The 22,168-nt window shown below is 41.9% G+C and overlaps 1 protein-coding gene across 1 annotated transcript; it reads left to right on the top strand.

The window, feature by feature from the left end:
• Positions 1-18,944: 18,944 nt before the first annotated feature.
• On the top strand, positions 18,945-21,807 carry Otud1 (OTU deubiquitinase 1). Its single transcript, XM_020183120.2, has one exon. The coding sequence runs from the start codon at positions 19,091-19,093 to the stop codon at positions 20,522-20,524; it is 1,434 nt and encodes a 477-aa protein (XP_020038709.2). The 5' UTR covers positions 18,945-19,090; the 3' UTR covers positions 20,525-21,807.
• Positions 21,808-22,168: the final 361 nt, after the last annotated feature.

Below are 22,168 nucleotides of genomic sequence, written 5' to 3'. Positions count from 1 at the left end.
GAAATATTTATTAATGTTCTTTGCCTATTTTTAAATCTGAATTATCTTCTTCCTGAATTGTAAGAGTTCTTCATACACTTTGGATAATTCCTTATCAAATATGTGATTTGTGAATATTTTTTGCTGCTCAATGGATTTTTCTTTTCACTTACTAAGTCTTTCTTTTGACCACACCTTATTCCTGGCAATTCTGTCTCATCAATTCAGTTCAAAGCCACACCCACAGATTTGGTTTCCCTCTCCTTCCTCAAACTTGATCTAGGACTTGTAATTCTTCCCTTTTTTAAAGGCAGGCAGTCTAATAGTCCCTTTCTACTTCCTTATACCTCTTTTTCCCTAAGAATAAGTAAAATTGGTGAATCCATCTGCTGTAAAGCCTTAGGGTCCTTCAGAAAATGTGAGCTCAGAGTGCAGCTGAGAGGCCAAGAGCCCAAAGGGAGCAAATCTCTTTGATTTGTAATATATAATTTAGTCAAACTTCTGTTTGGGAAAGAGTTCCAGACATTTGGTCCAAAAATACTTTCAGAAGGCTGAAGCCTCCTCTTTCCTTTTCAGGCTTTAATTTTGAACACAATCATTATTAAATGCTTGCAACACTTCTTTTCATAAGGAAAACTGAATTTTATATATACCAAGGAGGGGAATTCCTGGGTCATACAGTAACTGTATTTATCTCTTTGAGGAACTGCCAGAATTATTTCCTTCAGTTTTTACCACTGAAGATTAGAAATATGACCAGGTATAAAGGGTGAATCTAAGTTAATTCAAAGAGTATTTATAAATTAAATATGATACATTAATCACACTAGTTATTAATATGTATTTTATGATTTAAGATTTACCTGCCCCTTTTAATTCTAAGGATACATATGAATATTTGTCTTCTCTGACAAGATAGATTTGATTAAAAGTTACCTGCATTTTTTTAAAAAAGAAAAGCACACAATTTTTAATTAGGGATATTAAAATTATGATGTTCAGAAAACAGATAAATTAACTTGAAAAATAATATAATTCATACTGAGCATTTTTATATCTCAAATGCATTTGTTGAAGATGTGCCTCATAGAGAAAGGATGTGAAGTTTACATAACTAGATGTCTATTAGCCTAGTACTAAAAATTAGTCACAGAACATAGGATGGCACAGAGGACAGCACCTGTGCAAGGCCCTGAGTTCAAACCCCAGTACCACCAAAAAAATCCTAATTATAGTAATTCATGGTATTTACAACCATTTCTTGGTGTCACAGTTCTCAAAGTTCATTATAACTGAATAACGTCCTTTCCCCCATTTTATAGGTTATAAAATGAAGAACCTAAGTTTTACCCTAAGATGTAAGGGTCATTTGTATATTCATACATAGTAGTTTATATAAATATAGATTTCTGTTTTGGTTTCAGACTTATTACATGTATGTGAATTTCCTCAAACTGAAAGAATTTATTGTTCTGATGAAAAAGTACAAGTTCCTCTACAAACACTGATTTCTTTAACAATCACACTATTCATGGAAAACCTAAATGCACATTCAAAAGGGAAAAGAGCTCAACCATTTTCCTGTCTTCACAAAGCTTGTCATCTATGAAATGGGCAAGGGACAGCAGGGTGCCTTCCTGTGATGAAGCCCAGGCTGCCTTGGATTTGTGGAACAGAAGCAGTAACCCAGGCTTGCATGGAATAAGCACCTTGAAAACTGAGACCTATGGATGAATAAGAGTGACCCAGATGAAGAGTTCAAACAAAGGAAATAATACATGCAACAGGCCAGAGATTAGAGGGGCAGGCAGGTCTACTTAAAGGGGATAATGTAGTTAGCTCCCTGTGACTGAAAGACAAAGAGGTAACAGATGGTGAGTGTTGAAGAGGGTGGGAAAGGAGGCTGGACCTGATCCATCCCCAAGGACGCTACAAAGTAGGTTGAAAAAAGCAATGGGGCCACATGAGATATTGAGTAGGACAACTGGATGAGATTCATACTTTATAGATTAATCATAAAATAACAATAATGGTGATGATAGTAGGTGTTAGCATTTGCTGTGTTGATAATATGCAGGTAGTATGCAAAATGTTTTAATTCATACATTTCTAATATATTTTCTAAAGTAGGATCACTGTAGCTGATGGTACAAGGCTGTATAAACTCCATCATTGTTGTTGGAAAGTGGAAAAGAAACCATTTTAGTTTACTTAAATAAAGCTTTGTTCCATAATTACCAGTGTGAGTGTGACTTTATGTGAAGTATGGACCCCAGCTAGAGAGGTCAGGATTTGCCAACGTAAACAAACAAGACGCTTTGCTTTTCATTGTGAGAACATAGAATTATTTGGGGAAAAGTGGTTGAACCACAGAGAATAGGTTTGAGAGCTGGCTGTGGTGGCACACTCCTGAAATCCCAGTACTTGGGAGGCAGAGGCAGGAGGACTCCGAGTTTGAGGACAGCCTAGGCTATCCATAGTGTGTGTGTGTGTGTGTGTGTGTGTGTGTGTGTGTGTGTGTGTATAATGAGATCCGTGGCGATTTGGTGGGAAGAACTTGGAAGAATATTACAAATGTGTGCCATGAATCAGAAAGGTGTATACAGTTTTTGTGAAGACATAAAACAGAAGGATAGTATCTTTGTACTGATAGGTTTCTCAAGAGCCTTACTAGCTGTTGAAATTGAATAGCTATAAAAACCTTCATAAATTTACTTCATAAGACACAGGTTGGATATTGACCCAGAAATGACATTAAAAGTTTTTGGCAACCAATAGTATAAGAGCACCAATTAATCAGAAAGGACTCAGGTTACAGAGCTGGAGGCTCCTGGCTGGTTTCTGGGAGCGACAGATACCCAGGGGTGCTAAGGGAAGAATTGCAGAGACTGTGGCAGCTGGGATGTTGGCTGCCTACCAAAGAATACAGAAGTATTTCCATGTTTTATTACCAACCAGTGTGACTATGCGAAATATCATCTCTGCAGACTCCTGTCTTTTTTTTTTTTTTTTCCAAACTGGGGTTTGAACTCAGAGTTTTGTGTTTGCAAAACAGGTGCTTTACCACTTGAGCCACACCTTTAGTCCTCATGAGGTCTCATAAACTATTTGGTAGGGCTGGCTTTGAGCCACAATCCCCCTGATCTCAGCCTTCCAAGTAGGAGGATCACAGGTGTGAGCAGAACTATATGGAGGTGACAAGATGGTAGTCGAGTATAGATTACAGGAGAAATATGTTCAGAGAACACTGCATTTAAAGACAATCAATAAATTTAACATCTCTCAAAAAAAGGCTTATGTTCCAAAGAAAATGAGTTAGAACCGCAAAACATGTAAGTGGAGCTCAACTTCTAAAATGTATTTTAGCATAATAGAAAATTAGAGTGCACTCCACTTCAGAGGAGCAGTTGTTGTATTAAATAAGGACCTACAATTTCCAAGCTGAACTTCTATTTTCAGATATTTATTGAACTCTTAGAATACATAAGTACACTGAGAGTAAAAATAATGTTCTCTTCTGACAAGGAAATCCTCCTTGTCAAAGAGTAAGGCAGCAGGTGATAAGAGTGTAAGTTAGAAAGTGATGCTATGTCAGGTCTGCCTCTTGTTACTATATGACATTTGACAAGTTAATGCAATCATTAGAATACAGGTTTAACTACTGTAATAGAGATCAAAATAACAGTGGCTTAAGCAAAACACATTACTTTATTTCCTTTTCACTTGAAAATCCAAGCTGGTAGGCAGTCAAATTGGAGACAGCTTCTGTGGTCATCTGTGAGCGTTTTGGGTTTTTTTCCATGCCTTAAAGTGTGGCCGTGTGCACTGTTGAGGTTAACACACCATTGATGCTCTTATCTGCTTGGAATGGGAGGCATAGAGCGAGGTGGAAGACACTCGCTTAAAATGTATGGCCGACAAATTACAATCACTTCTGGTCACATTCTGTTGACTATTATTCCGTCCCTTGCCACACCTAGTTACAATGGAAGCTGGGAATTGTAGTCTCTAGTTGGTCAGCCATGTTCCCAGTTAAAACTACGGAGGTCCTAGTGTTGAAAGGGAGAAAGTAAAAGTGGATATGAAAAAACAGTTAGCAGACCCTGCTACCTGTGTCTACTCCAAGCCTCAGTTTCTTTTTCTTTCTTTTTTTAATTTTTTTTTTGTGGTACTGGGGCTTGAACTCAGGGCCTTCACCTTGAGCCCACTCCACCAGCCCAATTTTTTGTAATAGGGTTTTTCAAGATAGGGTCTCGTGAACTATTTTCCCAGGCTGGCTTCGAACCGAAATCCTCCTGATCTTTGCCTCCTGAGTAGCTAGGATTAGGCATGAGCCACAGGCACCCGGCAGTTTCTACCTTTTTGAAGTGTGGAGTATTAAGTGGTCAGCTTGTAGAAAACACCTAGCACGTGTGACACATAGTATGTGCTCATAGCACTTGTCTTCTGTGTGTTTATGCAGCGGTGGCCCTCGTACCAGGCATAGAATTCTTGATTATAGAGGACCAAGATAGGTAAAAATGCAGGCCTGGTGTAAGAACTCGTCTCCTGAGGCTCCAGTTCTCTTGTTGGGGATCCCCTCACAGGACCACTTCTGGTGTTGAGAAAAAAAAAAAAAACCTCGTCTCCTAGTGCACACTCAGTTGTCTTTCTTCATTCTGTGCCACATCCATGAAGATGTGTCCACAAGGTCACTAAACCACAACTTTCAGTAGTGTATTACTTTTACTAGTTCGCATTTTGCTATTAAAAAGTATCTTTCCTGAGGCCCTAGAACCCTTTTATTTTGGTGAAATGAGTTGGATGATCTAACAGAAGGAAGTCTAGGACATTTGAAGGATCCTTTGGAGATTTAAACTCTGAGGAAGAACCTCCTACAAATCCTGCATCGCCTTCCATTCACCTGCTTCTCCACGTTCCACCTTCCCAAAAATATATCTCAAGGAACTATCCTCCATTTGGCCCATTGCCCTTTCTGTCCCATCCAGATCTAGGTCCTTGGGTCCTGAGACACTCTGTTTAGGGTTTCCCCGTTCTTCTTGGGGGTCACAATATACTAGAAGGTATCTTCCACCTCTTTGTTACCTAAAGCAGAAGTACTATAGCCTTTTTAATCACATTTTCCTAATTTCTGTAGTTTCCAAGATGCCCCCATGAATCCTTAACTTCATGGTACTCACTTTCTTGAGTACTCTTATCTGTGAGCCCAACAGGTTATGCTGATGTGATGTTATGTGACATCCAAGGCTAGGTCACACAGGGCTTGGAAGATTTTCCATTGCTCTTTTTTGGATCCTTCGCTCTGAGTGAAGTGAGGCACGATGCCATGAAAACATTCATGGAGCTTTTTAGAAAAAACTCTTGTGGCAAAAGCCAGCAAGAATTTGCCACTCATGACAGCCACCATGAAAGCAGATCCTCCAGTTCCAGCCAGGTCTTCATATGACTGCAGCCCCCGCTGTCTTCTGGTAATGACCTTGTGAACTACTAAGCCAAGTGCTATGTTTGTTAGGCTCATGTGTTCAATGCTTGGTCCCCAGTTAGTGCAATATTTTGGGAGGTTGTGATAACTTTGGGGTCTAGCTGGAAGAAGTAGTCATGGAGGACATGCCTTTGAAGGTTATTCCTAATCCCCAGACCCTTCCTTACTCTTTGATTCCTGTCCACCATGAAGTAAACAGTCTCTTCCTCCACACGCTCCTGCCACCACCATGTTCTGCCCAAGTCCATGGGGCCAGGCAATCATGGATTGAACCCTTTAAACCGTAAGCCAAAATCTTTCCTCTTTTAAGTTGTTCACTCAAGTAATTTGGTGACAGTAATGCAAAGGTAACTAATGCACCAACTTTTTCTGAGTATCAGGTGTCCATAAACTGTTAGAGGTAATACATTCACATATTGTAAGCCACTGAGTTTCAGAATAATCTGTTCCATAGCAATACATCATTGATATACCATTGATCTTTGCGGTATATTTTGGTGACTCTGTTGTGCATTTCTTTTCTCAAATTTTTTGTTGAGAATTTTCCTAGGTGGATTATTACTATTCTTTGTTTAAAATGTCCTAAAAAAAAATTGAGGGTGAATGGAAGGCCAAGCATATCTTCACTGACCAATGATACTGACGTCCTGCCATCAGCTATGAGTAACATGAAAATTCTTTTGGAATTATTTATTTTTAAATTATATAAGTTATCTGTATAATCCTCCTCTTTATTTTATTCCATATTGCTTTTATGAATGGGAGGGAAGGAGCTCTGTTGAAGGCTGCAAAACTGAAGTACCCATGACTCACATCCGGCCTCCTTGTGGGCAGCAGCCACGGAGCACTATTAATAGTTGTAGCGATAATGTTTCTTTCCACGTTTCTTCTTCACAGCTCCCTCCCAGATCTCAATACATACATCAAGGTACAATATCTTTTGAAAATTATGCTGTGATAAATGATATTGAGAGCCCATCGTCTGAACAGATGGATAGAATTTCACATAGGAAATGTACTTTTTCCTACATCCGCTCCATCTTTTCTGTGCATAGGTAGTGGCAAGTAGTCACCCATGGGCAGAATTTACCTAAGGTCACTAAACAAGACTGGGGATTGCCAGTTGTAAGCATGGGTTATAAAAGGGCTCTAAGGCCTCAGGAAAGACTCTTATTAACAGCAAAATGTGAACTAGTAAAAGTAATACAGTACTGAAAGTTTAGTGGTTTAGTGACCTTGTGGACACATCTTCATGGATGTGGCACAGAATGAAGAATGACAACTGGGTGGGCACTAGCAGCCGAGTTCTTTTTTTTTTTTTTATGTTCAGAGTAGAAACTTAATTGTTTCAAATCAGTCTTCTATCCTTTAGGACAAAATTAATTTCCTATCTCCTTGACAAAATGTGAGTAAACCAAACATACTACAGCTATTGTACCTGTCAGATTTTTAGTTGCAAATAGCATTCATTTTAAGTAGCTTTATATACTTGGGCAGGTCAGAGAAATCCCCTGGAGAGTCAGAGTCACCCTGAAACAACCCATACTGTAACAAGGACTGCTTCACGGCCCCCCTCCCCGCCTGTGTGCATGGACACTGCAGTTTGCATCATGGATGTTGCTGGGGACACTTGGCACCTATTTCTTCCTGTTCCTTCAGAATAAAAGTCCAGACCAGGTGGGTGTGTTTGATGGTTGGAGCCTAGGTGGAATCCTGGACAGCATTTTATCAGCAGAAGCAAGAATGAATCGAGGCTTCTACCTTGGGGAGGATGGGGATGAAGAGGCTCTTTGTGTGTGTGTGTGTGTGTGTGTGTGTGTGTGTGTGTGTGTGTTACTCGGGATCCAACCCAGGGCCTTGTGGATACTAGGCAAACACTCAAGCACTGAGCTACATCCCTAGCTGAAAGACGATTTTTAATGTGGGAAAAGAGCGTTTAAAGATACTGAACAGTGACACTCATGACAATGACCTTTGTAGCCAGTAACTCTAAAGCTATGCGTGCTGTCCTAAACCTGAGTGTAACCATGAGTATTACTCTATTCTGAAGCCGTGAATTTATTCACTTCTATTTACTTGTAACAAAATTGTGACCTCTCACTTAACTTCTTAAAAGGTTTTCTTCAATCTTAGATTCTCTGTTTCTTGCCTGTTGTTTATCTTTGTTTCATCTGAGAAACTCTCATCATGAGGTCCTCTTATCTGTTTTTGGCACTGTTGCTGAGCAGACAAAAAGTAGGAAATAATCACAAAGTCTCCGCGGCTGGTACTCCTATTCAGGCATCTGCATTGAAGTGTTCTAAGAGATTGCATTTTGTCAATGGCTAGGATATTACGCAATGCCATTTACACTGTAAGCTTTTAAAGGCTGTTTCCATATCATTTCTTATAGCATACAATCACATGATTTTAAGGTTGAAAGAAATCCCAGCGACCATTAAACCCTGCTTTTATAGGTGGAGTAACTAAGGGCTGGCAGATGATTTGTTCAAAGTCAATTAGTTTTGAGGTTGGGAGGTAGAATCTGATTCTAGCTCACTTTAGCAAATTATAAGACGGAGTCACCAAATATCAGAGATCCCAGGTGTTCCTGGGTATTTTAGTAGCATGGGCTCCGTAGGAAAAAATAGTGAGCAGTCTTATCCTGAGGTCATCTGGGGGTCCCGGTGTTTACACCATGGACTTGGTGTGAACACAGGTGTGACTGGAGGGTCTGCTAGGAGTAACAAGGAACCCCCATCACTTAGGAAATTTCAAGGACTTTAGAAACTTTGTGCCAGGACCACCTGTTATAACAAAGATGCTCCTGTACCCTTGCCACTGAGGAAATCACAAAGCACTCAGGAGCTCTGTGTCAGGACCTGGGGTCAAAGACTAAAATATCTATATCTTATTACATATCCTGAAAAACCAATGTACATAATTGCAATCTTTAGGTGAGTATGATTCCTTTCATTTTGCTTTGATTCATTCATTCATTCATCCAACAAATACCTACTTATTAGCTCTGTATCACATAAGTCTATATTTGATAGTCTTTGGATATATATTCATTATATGCTATTTTCCCTGTGCCTCACTGGAAAGTGGAGTCAGGAGAAAAAAATTAAAATATCAAATATATTCTATATGCACAGTTTTTAAAGACAAATCAGATTCACTGACATTCAAAATTGGTAAGTTTCTCATGAATTATCTTCTAAAATGTTTATGAGCAACTGTAGGAATCCTCATATAAAGGCTCAAGCTTGTGTACCAAGATGTTATCTGAAACATTACTTGACTAATGAGGCAGTTAAAACAATCTAATTATCATTAAAAATATGATTGCATATCTGTATTTTACAAGCTTTTTGTAGGTATTAAAAAAACAAAATAGATCTATATATTGTGACATAAAAAATGTCCAGTATATTCTAGTGACATATTTTTTAAAAAGCATATTGCAAGCTGGGCATGGTAGCTCATTGCTGTAATCCCAGCATTTAGGAAATAGAGATAGGAAGATTACAAGTTTAAGGTCAACCTGGGCTACATAGTGAGTGAGACCCTATCACAAAAAGTCAACAAATCAAAAAACTCAAACATACACCAAAAAAAAAAAATTGCAGAGAAAATATGCACAGTACAATACTATGATGAAATATTCTTACAGGCACATGTATGTATCTCCATATAATCTATACATGCACGTGACAAGGCTGGAAATACACAAACAAATGTTTACAGTGGGTACCACCACAGTGGAATGTGAGGTGGGAGATAAGGGAGGTGGGAGGTAAGGGAATTTCACTTTGGGGAGGGGCGTTGGGGTATGGATCCCAGGGCCTCCTACATGCTGAGTGTCCGAGCTACGCCCCCAGCCCCTGCACTTTCACTTTTACACATTTGCATTGCTTTAACTTTTTCCAACCCATATTTTAAAAAAAAGAAAAAGAAAAAAGCAATTTTAAAGTACTGTAATGTCAGTCCTCCTTTTTGATTGGTTTGTTTGTTTTTCCCTTAAGGCTTGGCAAAAGAGTTATATAATGGGTAGGCGTTTTTTACAGTTGGCCTCTGAGTCATGAAAGGTGGGTTTCTCAGCTTGGCCTTCTGCCTACACAGAGGGCAGGTGGGCTGTGGCTGTGCCTTTGCTCCCCACAGAGGGTCTGTTTAGTCTCTGAGGAGGGGTAAGCCATATTGTCACCATGTTCACTTATTTACAGATATTTAAAAGTAAATAATACAAAGGTTGTGGGAGTTTTTAATGTTGGCATACAAACGGGTTCTGTTAGAATCACCCTAGCAACAGGTGACTGCATTCACTGCATTGTTAGTCAACGCTTGTGTGGATGTGTTGTTTTCCAAACTTGTGCTAAGTCTTCATAAAAGGCCAGTGTGTGTGTGTGTGTGTGTGTGTGTGTGTGTGTGTGTGTGTACTCTGTATTTTATCTGTATTGCTCCTTCTGCAACTAGCAGGCCTAGTTATTGTTGGTAGACCTGAGCATCACATTGAAGTCAACCAGATGTAGGCAACTAGAACAAAATGTTTCTAGTCTACTCTTTTTCTAATATAAATGTACAGAATTTAAGGAACATTTTTTGGGTTTCTCTTCTTACTTGAATGATTCAAAGTAGTGCATAGGAGATGAATATTCTATTCAAATTGTCATTAAGCCTCCCTGTGACTAACAGCCCCGACTCTTTTTCTGTAGTCAAGCAAATTCACAGGCTGAAAAAACATTGCACAAATAGGCATTTGAACCTTGCCAATCAGTAGGTAATGTTTCTGACTATTTATCAACAGGATCCGCACACTTCCTAAGCCTACGCTTGAGTCAGTGATCACACATTCTTCTCAGCCTTTTCTCCATATTCTGTTCTACTTTTTTTCCAACAAAAATCACAACAGGGTAGAGTTGGATAGAAGGAATGGCTTCTAACCCCTGTAGCACAGTAGGGTAACTATGTCAGCAGTTCATTATGTATTCAAAAGAGCTGGTAGAGAGGATTTTGAATGTTCCCAACATGAAGAAATGATAAATACTTGGGGGGGGGTGGTATATATGCTATTTACTCTGCTCTGATCATTACATATTAAACATAAATATTAAAATATCACACTGTATTCTATAAATATGTACAATTATTATGTCAATCAAAACATTTTAGAGCTGGACATGGTGGTAAATGCCTGTAATCTCAGTACTCAGGAACTGAGAGGCAGGAGAATCTCGAGTTCAAAGCTAGCTAGCATTGGCCATGTAGCAAGATCCTGTTTCAAAATAAATTAATAAATAAATAAATCAGGAAAACAAAAACAATAACTTGCTAATTGTTTAATTTAGTTATTATAAATTGCTTCAAATTTCCTGGATTTATGAGGTCTTTAAATAGGGTCTTCTGTCATCCTTTTCTTTAGCACAATATTAAAGTTATGGAAGTCATAAATAAATACAATTTTCAGAGAAGCATAAATTTTAAATAATTACGTGTAACTTTCACTTCTGCTTGGAAATTTCACTTCCAGCCAGTGACATGTCAATCAAGGTAGACGAGCTGAAGAAAAATATGTTTGCATGAGATGATGGCCTTTATTTATTTATTTGCTGCCTTTAAATTGAAGATTTAATAGAGTACAATCTGGGGATGAATATGTATAAACCTACACATCATTTCCCAAGATGCTTGCCTTCATTTATGTTCCATTTTTAGTTGGAAATACTACAGAAAATATTTATCGAAAGCTTGCTATGTCCTGGGTACTTTTCAGTATTTTTTTTTTCCAGCTGAGCCTTCCTCAGAAGCCTGAAGGAGCCCCTAAATTATCTTTCAGGACAGCCTTCCACCCGTCAAGGAGACACCATGAGCAAAGCTCATTCGCCCAAATGGAGAAAACTTATGGACAAGAAATTATCAGTGACCTTACATGGTAGCCACTATGTCCAAGGAGTATCACAGGATTTGATTTCTTTAAGAATCTTGTGGCAGAGTGGCTCAAGTGGTAGAGCACTTGCCTAGCAAGCATGAAGCCCTGAGTGCAAAAAAAGAGAGGAGAAAAAGAAGAATCTTGTGACAGATGATCCTATGGAGATGACAATGTTGAAATCGGTGACAGTCTAAAGAAATAGTGTCATTGGAAGCTTTAGCACATGTCTGGCTATTCACCAAAGAAGCCCTTCTCTCCAAAGGGCCTATTTTACTAGGGTACAAATATTGGGTCATGTACATTTTCATATTAACCATTTAATCAAATAAAATTTGTGATAGTAAAACAAAAGAATCTTTCCCCACAATACATTGTGTATGTCATATTTTTAGTTTGGCTCATTCTGTGAAGTGCTCAATAAATGACTGAGAGCTGGGGACACAGCTCAGTGGTAGAGCACTTGCCTGGCATGCACCAGGCTCTAGCTTCATCCCCAGCACTCCCTCCCCCCAAAACAGTTTGTTGAATGGATGTGTTTTTAATATCATGACAATTATACAAAACATTTAAGAAAAACAAAATGATCAATTTATATGGCATTTCACTAGCTAAACAAATTATCCTTTCACTTGAATGTAAATAATTTGGTTTCAGTAAGCTTCAATTTCTTTATATTATTTTAATAATTACACTTAAGCTGGCATATAGGATGCCACAAATTCTTCAGATAAATTGTTAAGATACATAAAAGTTGTCCATGATTTTTGCAATAATGTCCCAAAATAAGCATTGTTGTTGCTGAGATATTTACCGATAATATATAATCCTTTTCTCTCAAGCACTTAGTACAATACCTAGTTGATAATAGGCTTTATTTAAATAACTTCCATTTAGATATAATTCACCATTTTAAATAGTATATTTATGTGAGGGTTTTCAGATTTTCATAGAATTGTGCAGTCATCACCATGATCTAATTTCAAAGCATTTTCTTCACCCCCAAAAGAAACCCTTAAACATTGGCAGTTACCGTGTATTACCCCCTCACCTCAGCCTTGGAAAACTCTATTTTATTTCCTTTTTTATTTTTTGGCAGTTCTGGGGATGAAACCCAGAGCTGGGCAGGAGCTCTAATGCTAAGCTACAACCCCAACCCAATCACTATTTTCTTTCTCTATAGATTTTCCTATTCTGGACACTTCATTTAAATGGTTTTGTGCACATGTAACTTTTTGCATCTGATTTTTCTCACTTAGCATGTTTTTGAGATCCATTCATGTTGTAGCATGTATCAGTACTTCACTGTTTAAGACTGAATAATATTCCATTGTATGTACATACCACATTTGGTTTATCTGCTCATCAGCTGACGACTTTTTAGTTGCTTCATTATTAAGAATGACGTACAAGTTTTCACGCAGACATGTTTTTCTCTTGGTTGCATACCTAGGAGTGGAACTGCACAACCGTACCATGACTCCATGTGTAATTGCTATGGTTTGCATATAGTTTGAATGTGTGTCCCAAGGCTTTGGCTCTTGAGAGCTTGTGTGATGTTGAGAAGTGGTGGGATCTTTGAGAGGGGGAAGCTAATGAGAAATCATTGCTGCCACTCCCATCTCACTTGCTTCCTGTCTCACCATGGGATGACTTACTCCCACATACTCTCCTGTCATTGTGATGTCATCTGTTATGACCGAAGAGCTCTGCAGAGCTGCTGGTACCACGCCTTTGAACCTCTCAAGCTGTGAGCTAAATAAAATTATTTTCTTTCTAAAATAACTGGCCTTGGGTACTTTGCTAGCATAATAGAAAATAGACTGATAAAGTACTTTTGTGGAACTGCCAAACAGTTCCAAAGTGTATGCAACATTTTACAGTCTCACAAGGAATGTATTTTATGGGTTCTAAGTTTTCTAGTTTTTTTTTGTCTTTGTGGTGTGTGTGTGTGTGTGTGTGTGTGTGTGTGTGTGTGTGTGTTCGTGCTGGAGATAGAACCCAGGGCCTTGTATATGCTAGGCAAGAGCTCTGCCACTGAGCCACACCCCCAGCCCATTCACATTTTTGCCAACCCTTACTATAGCCTTCCTCCCTCTCTCCCTCCCTCTCTCATTCCTTTCTCCCTCTTTATCTTTTTTTGTTTTGTTTTTGAAATAGGATTTCTCTATGTAGCCTAGGCTGGTCTGGAATTTATAATCCTCTTGCCTCTGCTTCCCTAGTGCTGGGATTACAGCTGTGCATCATCATACCTGGCTCTTTCTTTTTTATTACAGCCATCCTAGTGGGTGTGAAGTTTTTCTCATTATGGCTTTGATTTGCATTTCCATAAACACTAATAATGTTGAGCATTTTCTCATGTGTTTATTAGCTGTACATGTATCTTCTTTGATAAATGTCTATCTGAATTATTTATCCATTTTAAAAGCCAGGTTTTAAAATTTTATTGTTGCATTATAAAACTCCTTTATACAATATATTCTGCATGCAAGTCCCTTATTGGGTATATGATTTATAAACATATTTAGCTTTTTTTTTTCTTTTTTGGTGGTACTGGAAATTGAACCCAGGGCCAGGCACGTGCTACTCAAGTGCACTGTCACTTGAGTCACATCTCCAGCTAGATTTGGAAGTGTATCCCACTTTTAAGGTTTTTTCACTTTCTTTATTATTTGCTTTGAAGCACAAAGGTTTTTAATTTTTTGTTTTTTTCAATTATAAAATTTTTTATTAGGATATATTCAATATACGGGCGGAGATTCATAGTGACAATTCTGATTAGGCTTATATTATACACTGGTTAGATCACCCCCATCATCTTTTCCAGGGTTTTTAATCTTGATGAAATCCAGTTTATATTTTTCTTTTGTGAGTTATACTTTTAGTGCCGTATCTCTGATACTGTTATGTAATTCATGGTCACAGAGATTTATGTCTACTATTTCTTCTAAGAGTTTTCTGGTTTGGGCTTTTGCATTTAGGCTTTTGATTTGATTTTTGTAGATATTATAAGATAGGAGGTCAATTTCATTTTGTTGCATATAGGTATCTCGTCTTAACACAATTTGTTGAAAAGACTGGCTCTTTTCCCCCACTGAATTGTCTTGGCATACTGTCATACACCAACTGACCATAAATGTGTAAATTTACTTTTGGACTGTCAATTTCATTCCATTGATCTATACGTTTATCAGTCAGTAGCATAAAGAAATTGAAATTGGGAGCCATGGGTTCTCCAGCATTGTTCTTTTTCAAGCTTGTTTTTCATAGTAGGCCTATAAAGAAATGATTAATCAAAGAATGAATATATGAGGTTTTTGGAAGTTTAGACTATTTGGGGGTGGAAGGTAAGACATTGGGAATGGTGTATTTAGGCATATGTGACTTAAGGAAAAGATGCCTTTGGTGGCCAGGTTTCTGCCACCTGGACAGTCATGAAAGAGTGCTTCTGAATTCTCTGTAATTGGTGCCACCAATTACATAGCTGGTATTCAACTGGATATTAACTTGACCTTCTTGTTTTGTTTTAACCCAATGGTTCTCTTGCTGCTATCCTCTGGTTGATGATGGCTAATATTTCCTATTTTTCTAGCCTGTTCAGTAACTAAACAACTATGGTTTAGAATCATTAAGAATTCATTTTTTAGTTTCAGCTTAATTGCTGTATTAAATGTAAGACAGAAGATTCAGTTTCCTTGCATAGGTTTTTTTGGTTTATTTTGGTGCTGGGGATAGATCCCAGGGCCTCACACATGCTAGGCAAACGCTCTACCACTGAGCTACATCCCCAGCCACTTTAATGTGTAGTTTATCATAAAATCTTTAAGTTATTCTATGCTAAGTTTGGAGACCTTTCTCCTGAAGAGCTTGCAGTTGAGAAGAGGCTAACAGTCATGTGGACCATGCAGAATTAAATACCCTTCTATCTGGAATACTTACGGTTCTTTGATTGCTCCCATCTGTGTAGCATTTTGTCATGCTTATTAATTTTAATTATTAAAAATATGGGAAGTCATTCCCCCCCCACCCTAAAGTTGCTCTTGGCCTTATCCCCCTTACTGTACTAGAATCTGCTTGGGGCTAGGAACCTTGACTTGATTTTCTGCTGCTTGCAATATTTTTTCATCACAATTACCTAGGTCCAAGGCATTTTGAAATAATTTCCATCTCGCGGATTCCCAAGAACCTTGAAGAACTTCAGTGAATCAGTTTACACTATTCACATGCAAATGAGCTATAACAACTTGCTCTGAGAATCTTTTTCTTTCTTTTGTTGGTACTAGGGTGTGAACTCAGGGCCTCACACTTACTAAGCACACACTCTACCACTTGAGCCACTCTGCCAGCCCTTTTTTATGTTGGATATTTTTGAGATAAAGCCTCACTTTTTGCCTGGGCTGGCCTAGAAACAGGATCTTCCTGATCTCTACCTCGAGTAGCTCGGATTACAGGTGTGAACCTCTGGCACCTCATTTCCTTCCTTCCTTCCTTCCTTCCTTCCTTCCTTCCTTCCTTCCTTCCTTTCTTCCTTCCTTCCTTCCTCCCTCTCTCCCTCCCTCCCTCCCCCCTTCCTTCCTTCCTTCCTTCCATCCCTCCTTTCTTCTTTCCTTCCTTGTGCTGGGGACCCAAGGCATGCTACTACATGAGGGGTCTACAATGGAGACAACCCTAGCCTCAAGAAAGCGTATGTTTTTAATGATTTGTACTTCCAGAAGCTTTGTCCTATTCATGATCCATCCCTATGAGCTTCCTGAGGCCAGGGACCATGGGGATCTTGTTTGCCTCTCAGTGTCTCCTACACCTATGGACATATACTAGATGCCCACATACACTTCTTGTGATACAACCGAACCTCTCACATCAGAACAGGGATTCTGTTTGAGTAGGTTACGGACATTGCTCAAGGAATTACATTTGCCTCCCTCTCTTTCGCTGATCTCTGCTATCACTTGTAAGGTCTGGCCTTTGCTTAGCCTCCAGGACAGAATTCCACCCCTCCCCCACCCCCGTTTTTCAGGACTGGCAGTCATTCCTGCTTTGAAGTTCCCTGAAGTATTGTTACCAGTGGCTGGGGTGTTCTAGACCTTCATAGCAGGTTCTTGGGTACAGGTCTGTGATTAGGATGCTGTCCAAGGTGCAGGGAATGAACCATGAAGAGTAGGAAATAGAAAAGGGTGATTTATTAGAAAAGCAGAATTACACCTTGCAAGGTGAGGTGGACAGTTGGATGAGGATGGACTGCTTCAGTCAGGGTTTAAGTTTTATCCCATAGGTAGGGTTACTAGGTGGCCTAAACCTGAGGCTCTACTCTTGTGGCCCTCCTCAAATGATGCGGCCATGGTGCCAAGACTGCCTGGGTGTAGGAAGGCCTACGCCTGCACATTTGAGCCTCTTTGCCCTGCCTGGTTTAACACTAACAGAGGAAGGTCATATGGCAATCATTACGCCCTCAAATCGCATGCCCTACTTGACATGGGCTGCATGCTCCCTAAAGAGAATATAGGGCTATTGTTTTAATCCTTGGCTCAGGGTGTGGGACATCTGGGATTTTAGGGCATTTCCTCATTCCTGCTCATGGCTACCTAACTATCTACCCTAAGACTACCACTCTCTCCAGACCTCTGTGCCTGAGATGTGGAGTGGACATTGATCCCCACAGTGGATACGAAGTTTTCCATAGTCCACCATTTTCACATAAACCAAAAGGAAAAACAAATGTCCTCATGTATGTTAAAGTTTTAAAGCTTCACTTCTATGTCCTTAACCCAGTACATCAGGCACATCGCCTGTCTTTTGTGTACCTAGTGTTTTGTTTTTCTGTGTTTACCTCTACCTGTTAAAACACACTCTTGCTTTAAGATTTTAATTTTCATATTTTCCTTAGCTTCCTCCAAGCTCTTGTTATGCTACCTAGCCCTGCTAGGCACACATTGGGTACTCAGTAAATATTATTTCAGGATTATCTTACTGTTGATAGTTACTTTATTATTTCAGAGCTTCAGCTATGGAAAGGCTGAGTTTAGTGGGAAGTGCACAGCATTGGAGACCCAACAAACCAGGGTCAAAATCCAAGTAATTCCCCTTTTCTAGTTAGCCATGGGGCTACCAGCTCCCCATAGGGTAGTGAGCAAAATTTAATAGCATGGTTAGACAGTTGTTTACCTTCTCCTCCTCAATTAATTTACCTAGCAGGTTCCACTGACCTGAGCACACAGCTGCCACTGGAATCTTGCCACGCCTATCTGCCCCCTTATCCCCATGGCAGATTAAAAACCGGCCAGAGTCAAGAAATCTGGATTGTAATTCTAGATTGCTCGCTGTCTGAGAAGCCTTGGGAACTTGGTTTCCATCTACTCATCCATTCAGTAAAACGTAATTAGTTCCTTTATGTGCCGGGCTAGGGGATAAAAGTAGAGAAGAAGACCATTTTTCCATTCGTGGGATTTTCGTTCCAGCGTACACCAACTCTAAAACAATGGCTTCTAAATTCAAGTTGCATGTCTAGAGCCTGTACATTTAGCATCTGACCAAAGCTCAAAATACAACAAAAGTCGTTTGTTACCCTAAGATAATGCACAGTGATAAAACTTCCTTCACAAAGGAGGGCGCTACTAACCCAGGGCGGGGGAAGTTTCTTTGTTTCTACCCAAGTCCCCGTCTACTGCCTCTCACCTATGCCTAGAAGCCGCACCTATTTTCAAAAGACCCAGCGGCACTCAGTCTTCTGAGAAAAGCTGTCTGAAAGGCTTCCTTCCTTTCAGCCATGCATTTCCCAGGTGATATGAGTTAGGGGTGCAGAAAAGCCTGTTTTTCTGCTTAGCAGGGCAGCAAGACCTTGGGAACTAAACATGTGAACCCAAGGAACTGACTGAAAAGAGGTTAGTGGCGAATGCAAGCCTAAGACCATGCAAAGGCATCTTTCCGTCTTCTAGCCCTAGCTCTGAGGCTGCCTTCGAGACGCAAGTTTCCCAAGCATTCCAGCTCGTTCAAGCGGCACCCATCCAGCCACAGAGCCAGGCAGCAGCGGAGACTCAAACAACCTACCAGCCAGCCTACGGCTGGAACCTGGGAAGCCAGCTTTAGGAGTCACGTGGCCTGCAGCCCGGAATCCCACGACTGCGCATGTATCAGTCTAGGCTCCTCATCCCACACCCACCCAACTCCGCCCGAGCGCCCGCTCAGGCCACGCCCATGACGTCCGTCGAGCGGGGCGGAGCCCAAGCTGGAAGGGGCGGGGCGAACTCGCGCAATTGAATGGAGCGGCGCGACGAGCCGCACATTCCAACGGGCCCACGTGACGCGGCCGCACGGCCTGAGGTAAACAACCGCGGCCCCGCCTCCCGGCCCTCCGCGCGCCCTGCACTGCTGCTCGCCGGCGGGACGCGCTCCAGTGGCGAGGCCGGCTTCCTCCAACAGTCCCCAGCGGCCGCCGCGGGCCGGAGCACCGGCAGCGGGCGCGGCGCCCCGGGCCTGCGGGCCGAGCGCGCGTTCCTTCCCTGCCCCCGCGGCGCGCTGTGGCGCAGCAGGAATTTGGCTGGGACCCGGGCGCTATTTGCGGCTCTTGACGCGCAGCCGCCGGCGGCCCTTGGGTCATTTCTATTCTGGGGGCACTGGGTCACCGCGCTCGGCTGGCTCCCCACACCCCCACGGCTGCAGGCCCAGAGGTGTGTCCCCTGCACGGGGACTCGCCGCGCCTATAAGGGGCCCAGCGGCGGGCAAGGGACATGCAGCTCTACAGCAGCGTCTGCACCCACTACCCAGCCGGGGCACCGGGTCCCACGGCCGCCGCTCCCGCGCCACCCGCCGCCACCGCCTTCAAGGTGTCCCTGCAGCCCCCGGGTCCCGCCAGCGGAGCGCCAGAGCCCGAGACCGGTGAGTGCCAGCCCGCCGCGGCCGCTGAGCCCCGGGAAGCCCCCGCCGCCAAGATGCCCGCCTTCTCCTGCTTCGACGTGGTGTCCGGGGCCGCCGCCCCAGCCTCGGCCGCCGCGGGGCCGCCCGGTGCGGCCTGCAAGCCTCCGCTGCCGCCGCACTACACGTCCACGGCGCAGATCACCGTGCGCGCCCTGGGCGCAGACCGGCGGCTGCTGCTGCACGGGTCCGACCCCGCGCCCGGCGCCGCCCCGCGTGCCCGCTGCCTGCTGCTGGCCCCCGCTCCCCGCGCCCCGGTGCCGGTGCCGGTGCCGCCGCGGCGGGGCTCCTCCGCCTGGCTCCTCGAGGAACTGCTGAGGCCCGACGGCCCCGATCCCGCCGGCCTGGACGCGGCCCGGGAGGGACCCGACGACAGAAACTTCCGACTGAGCGAGCATCGTCAGGCCCTGGCCGCCGCCAAGCACCGAGCCCCGGCGCCGCCCCCGGGAAGCCCCGAGCCCGGCCCCGGCGCATGGGCCGAGGAGCACCGGGCAGAGAGGATCCGCCGGGGCTGGGAGCAGGCCGGTGACCGCAGCGATCCCCCAGGCGCGGACGTGGTCCAGCGACCTGAGCCCGAGGCCCAGGCGCCCCCAGCGCGGAGCGGCGAGGCCACCCCAGGCAGCGCCGCAGAGACGGTGGCCGTGGCCAGATCGGAGCCGAGAGACGAGAAGCTCGCCCTGTACCTGGCCGAGGTGGAGAAGCAAGACAAATACCTGCGACAGCGGAGCAAGTACCGATTTCACATCATTCCCGACGGCAACTGCCTGTACCGAGCCGTGAGCAAGGCCGTGTACGGGGACCAGAGCCTGCACCGCGAGCTGAGGGAGCAGACGGTGCACTACATCGCCGACCACCTGGACCACTTCAGCCCCCTGATAGAGGGCGACGTGGGGGAGTTCATCATCGCAGCCGCCCAGGACGGCGCGTGGGCCGGCTACCCCGAATTGCTGGCCATGGGCCAGATGTTGAACGTGAATATCCATCTGACGACTGGGGGACGGCTGGAGAGCCCCACCGTGTCCACTATGGTCCACTATCTGGGCCCCGAGGACCCTCTGCGGCCCAGCATCTGGCTTAGCTGGCTCAGCAATGGACACTATGATGCTGTGTTTGATCACTCCTATCCCAACCCAGAGTATGACAATTGGTGTAAACAAACTCAAGTGCAAAGAAAACGCGACGAAGAACTCGCCAAATCCATGGCCATATCCCTATCCAAAATGTATATCGAGCAAAATGCATGCTCTTGAAATGTCTGACATCTTACACCCTGAGAAATTGCATACGGAACTTGTGTTTGGAGAATCACGTGAACTCTAATCAGGGTAATAGCACTTTTAAACTTCCTAGTAGATTTACCGTAGGTGTGATGCCTTAATCATTTGTTTTTAACATTTTCTCAGCTGAAGGTTGCTGGGCACCTAAATGATGTTTCACGATAGCTTTGGGGGATCCTACTGCTATTTATAATTTGCTGTATACAGTGAGCACTACTTAATTTGCAAGTTAATTCCTCACAGTGTAAATTTGTTCATTCCTGGTAGTCTATTTTCTATAAAAATGTATTTTTGCACAACATTTTTAAAAATTGGTGTGCTTTCATCGATGATGTGTTCCAATTGGACAAACAACTTTCGGGCATAAATCTAGAAAAGTGCTTTATATGAAATTTATCATTTTGAAGTTTGTGATTTTGAAGTTTGTTATTTTACGTTGTTGAAATGTGAATTTTACAATTCTTAGGTAATGATATCATTGGATATTGATGCACTCATGTTACCAGATGATTGCCCATTCCATTGTGATGAAACAAGCAGATTTGCTGTTTGGAAATTATTTTTCTAGAAATTGTCAATCTTTAAAGAGAAATACTTAAGAGATGGCTATTAGATTTTTTTTTCCTTAAAGGATAGTACCAGGTCTAACAAGAATGAATGTCTGATAATTGCTGTGGCAGAATGATGATTCTCTGGTTAATGTTTAGAGTAGATTGTCTGGTGCTCTGTTTTTATTTGTCATTTTGTTAATGAAAGAATTTTAACATGGTGTAGAATTTTGTGACAAGATGAGCCTCCTGCTTCATATTTTCATTTGTCATTTTGTTAATGAAAGAATTTTAACATGGTGTAGAATTTTGTGACAAGATGAGCCTCCTGCTTCATTTTTTTGGATTCAACTAAGATTTATAGCAAATGCCTGGAACCAACGTTGCAGTTATTTTATAGCAGACTACTGTCTTAATATCTTGTTCCTTATAAATTCTTCCAGAAGGCAAAATAGGATTATCCTGTATAATATAAAAATGTCTATAAACAGAGCTTGTATGGTTTGCTGGGTCAAACAGTGTTTCCATTTGAAAAATCTTATCTCCTTGCCACTTCAACTACTTTTAGTCGTATTTATTAAGTAATACAGTTTGTACTTTTTTATTTTGTAACATTTTGTGATTTTTTTGGTACAATACCGTATTTGTACAATAGAACAATTCTCAGCTGATGGAATGAATGAATAAAATGCATACTTTTACAATGTCTTTTTGGGTAGAGTGGTTTTTAAATTGTAATGAGTATAGGAACCTTTTTTAAATGTACACAGTTTTTTCTGAAAATTCCACAGAATTATGAGAGGTTTCCTAAATTCTCACATGAACAGCATAGGCTAATCATTAGTAATTTCAAAGGATAAGTCTCAATGATTTATAATTTAATGGTGGAGGAACTCAAGAAATTGCTCTCATTATTTCTAATTATAATTCATATCAAATTATAGCTTTACTTATTGGCTCCTGAACAGGGAAGTGATTGTTTTGTGCTCACTAGCCCAGTGTCTGATTAAATATCATACTTTTGTGTCCCACTCTCATGTTTTTAAAGTATCCTAATTTTCATCTAGTC

The sequence above is a fragment of the Castor canadensis genome, chromosome 15, assembly GCF_047511655.1.
Source record: "Castor canadensis chromosome 15, mCasCan1.hap1v2, whole genome shotgun sequence".
Lineage (NCBI taxonomy): Eukaryota > Metazoa > Chordata > Mammalia > Rodentia > Castoridae > Castor > Castor canadensis.
This window is presented reverse-complemented; position numbering and strand designations above follow the sequence as displayed.

What these genes read in the sequence shown, in the direction of transcription:
- Otud1 (XM_020183120.2), top strand. Translation starts at nt 19,091, where the DNA reads ATGCAGCTCTACAGCAGCGTCTGCACCCACTACCCAGCCGGGGCACCG.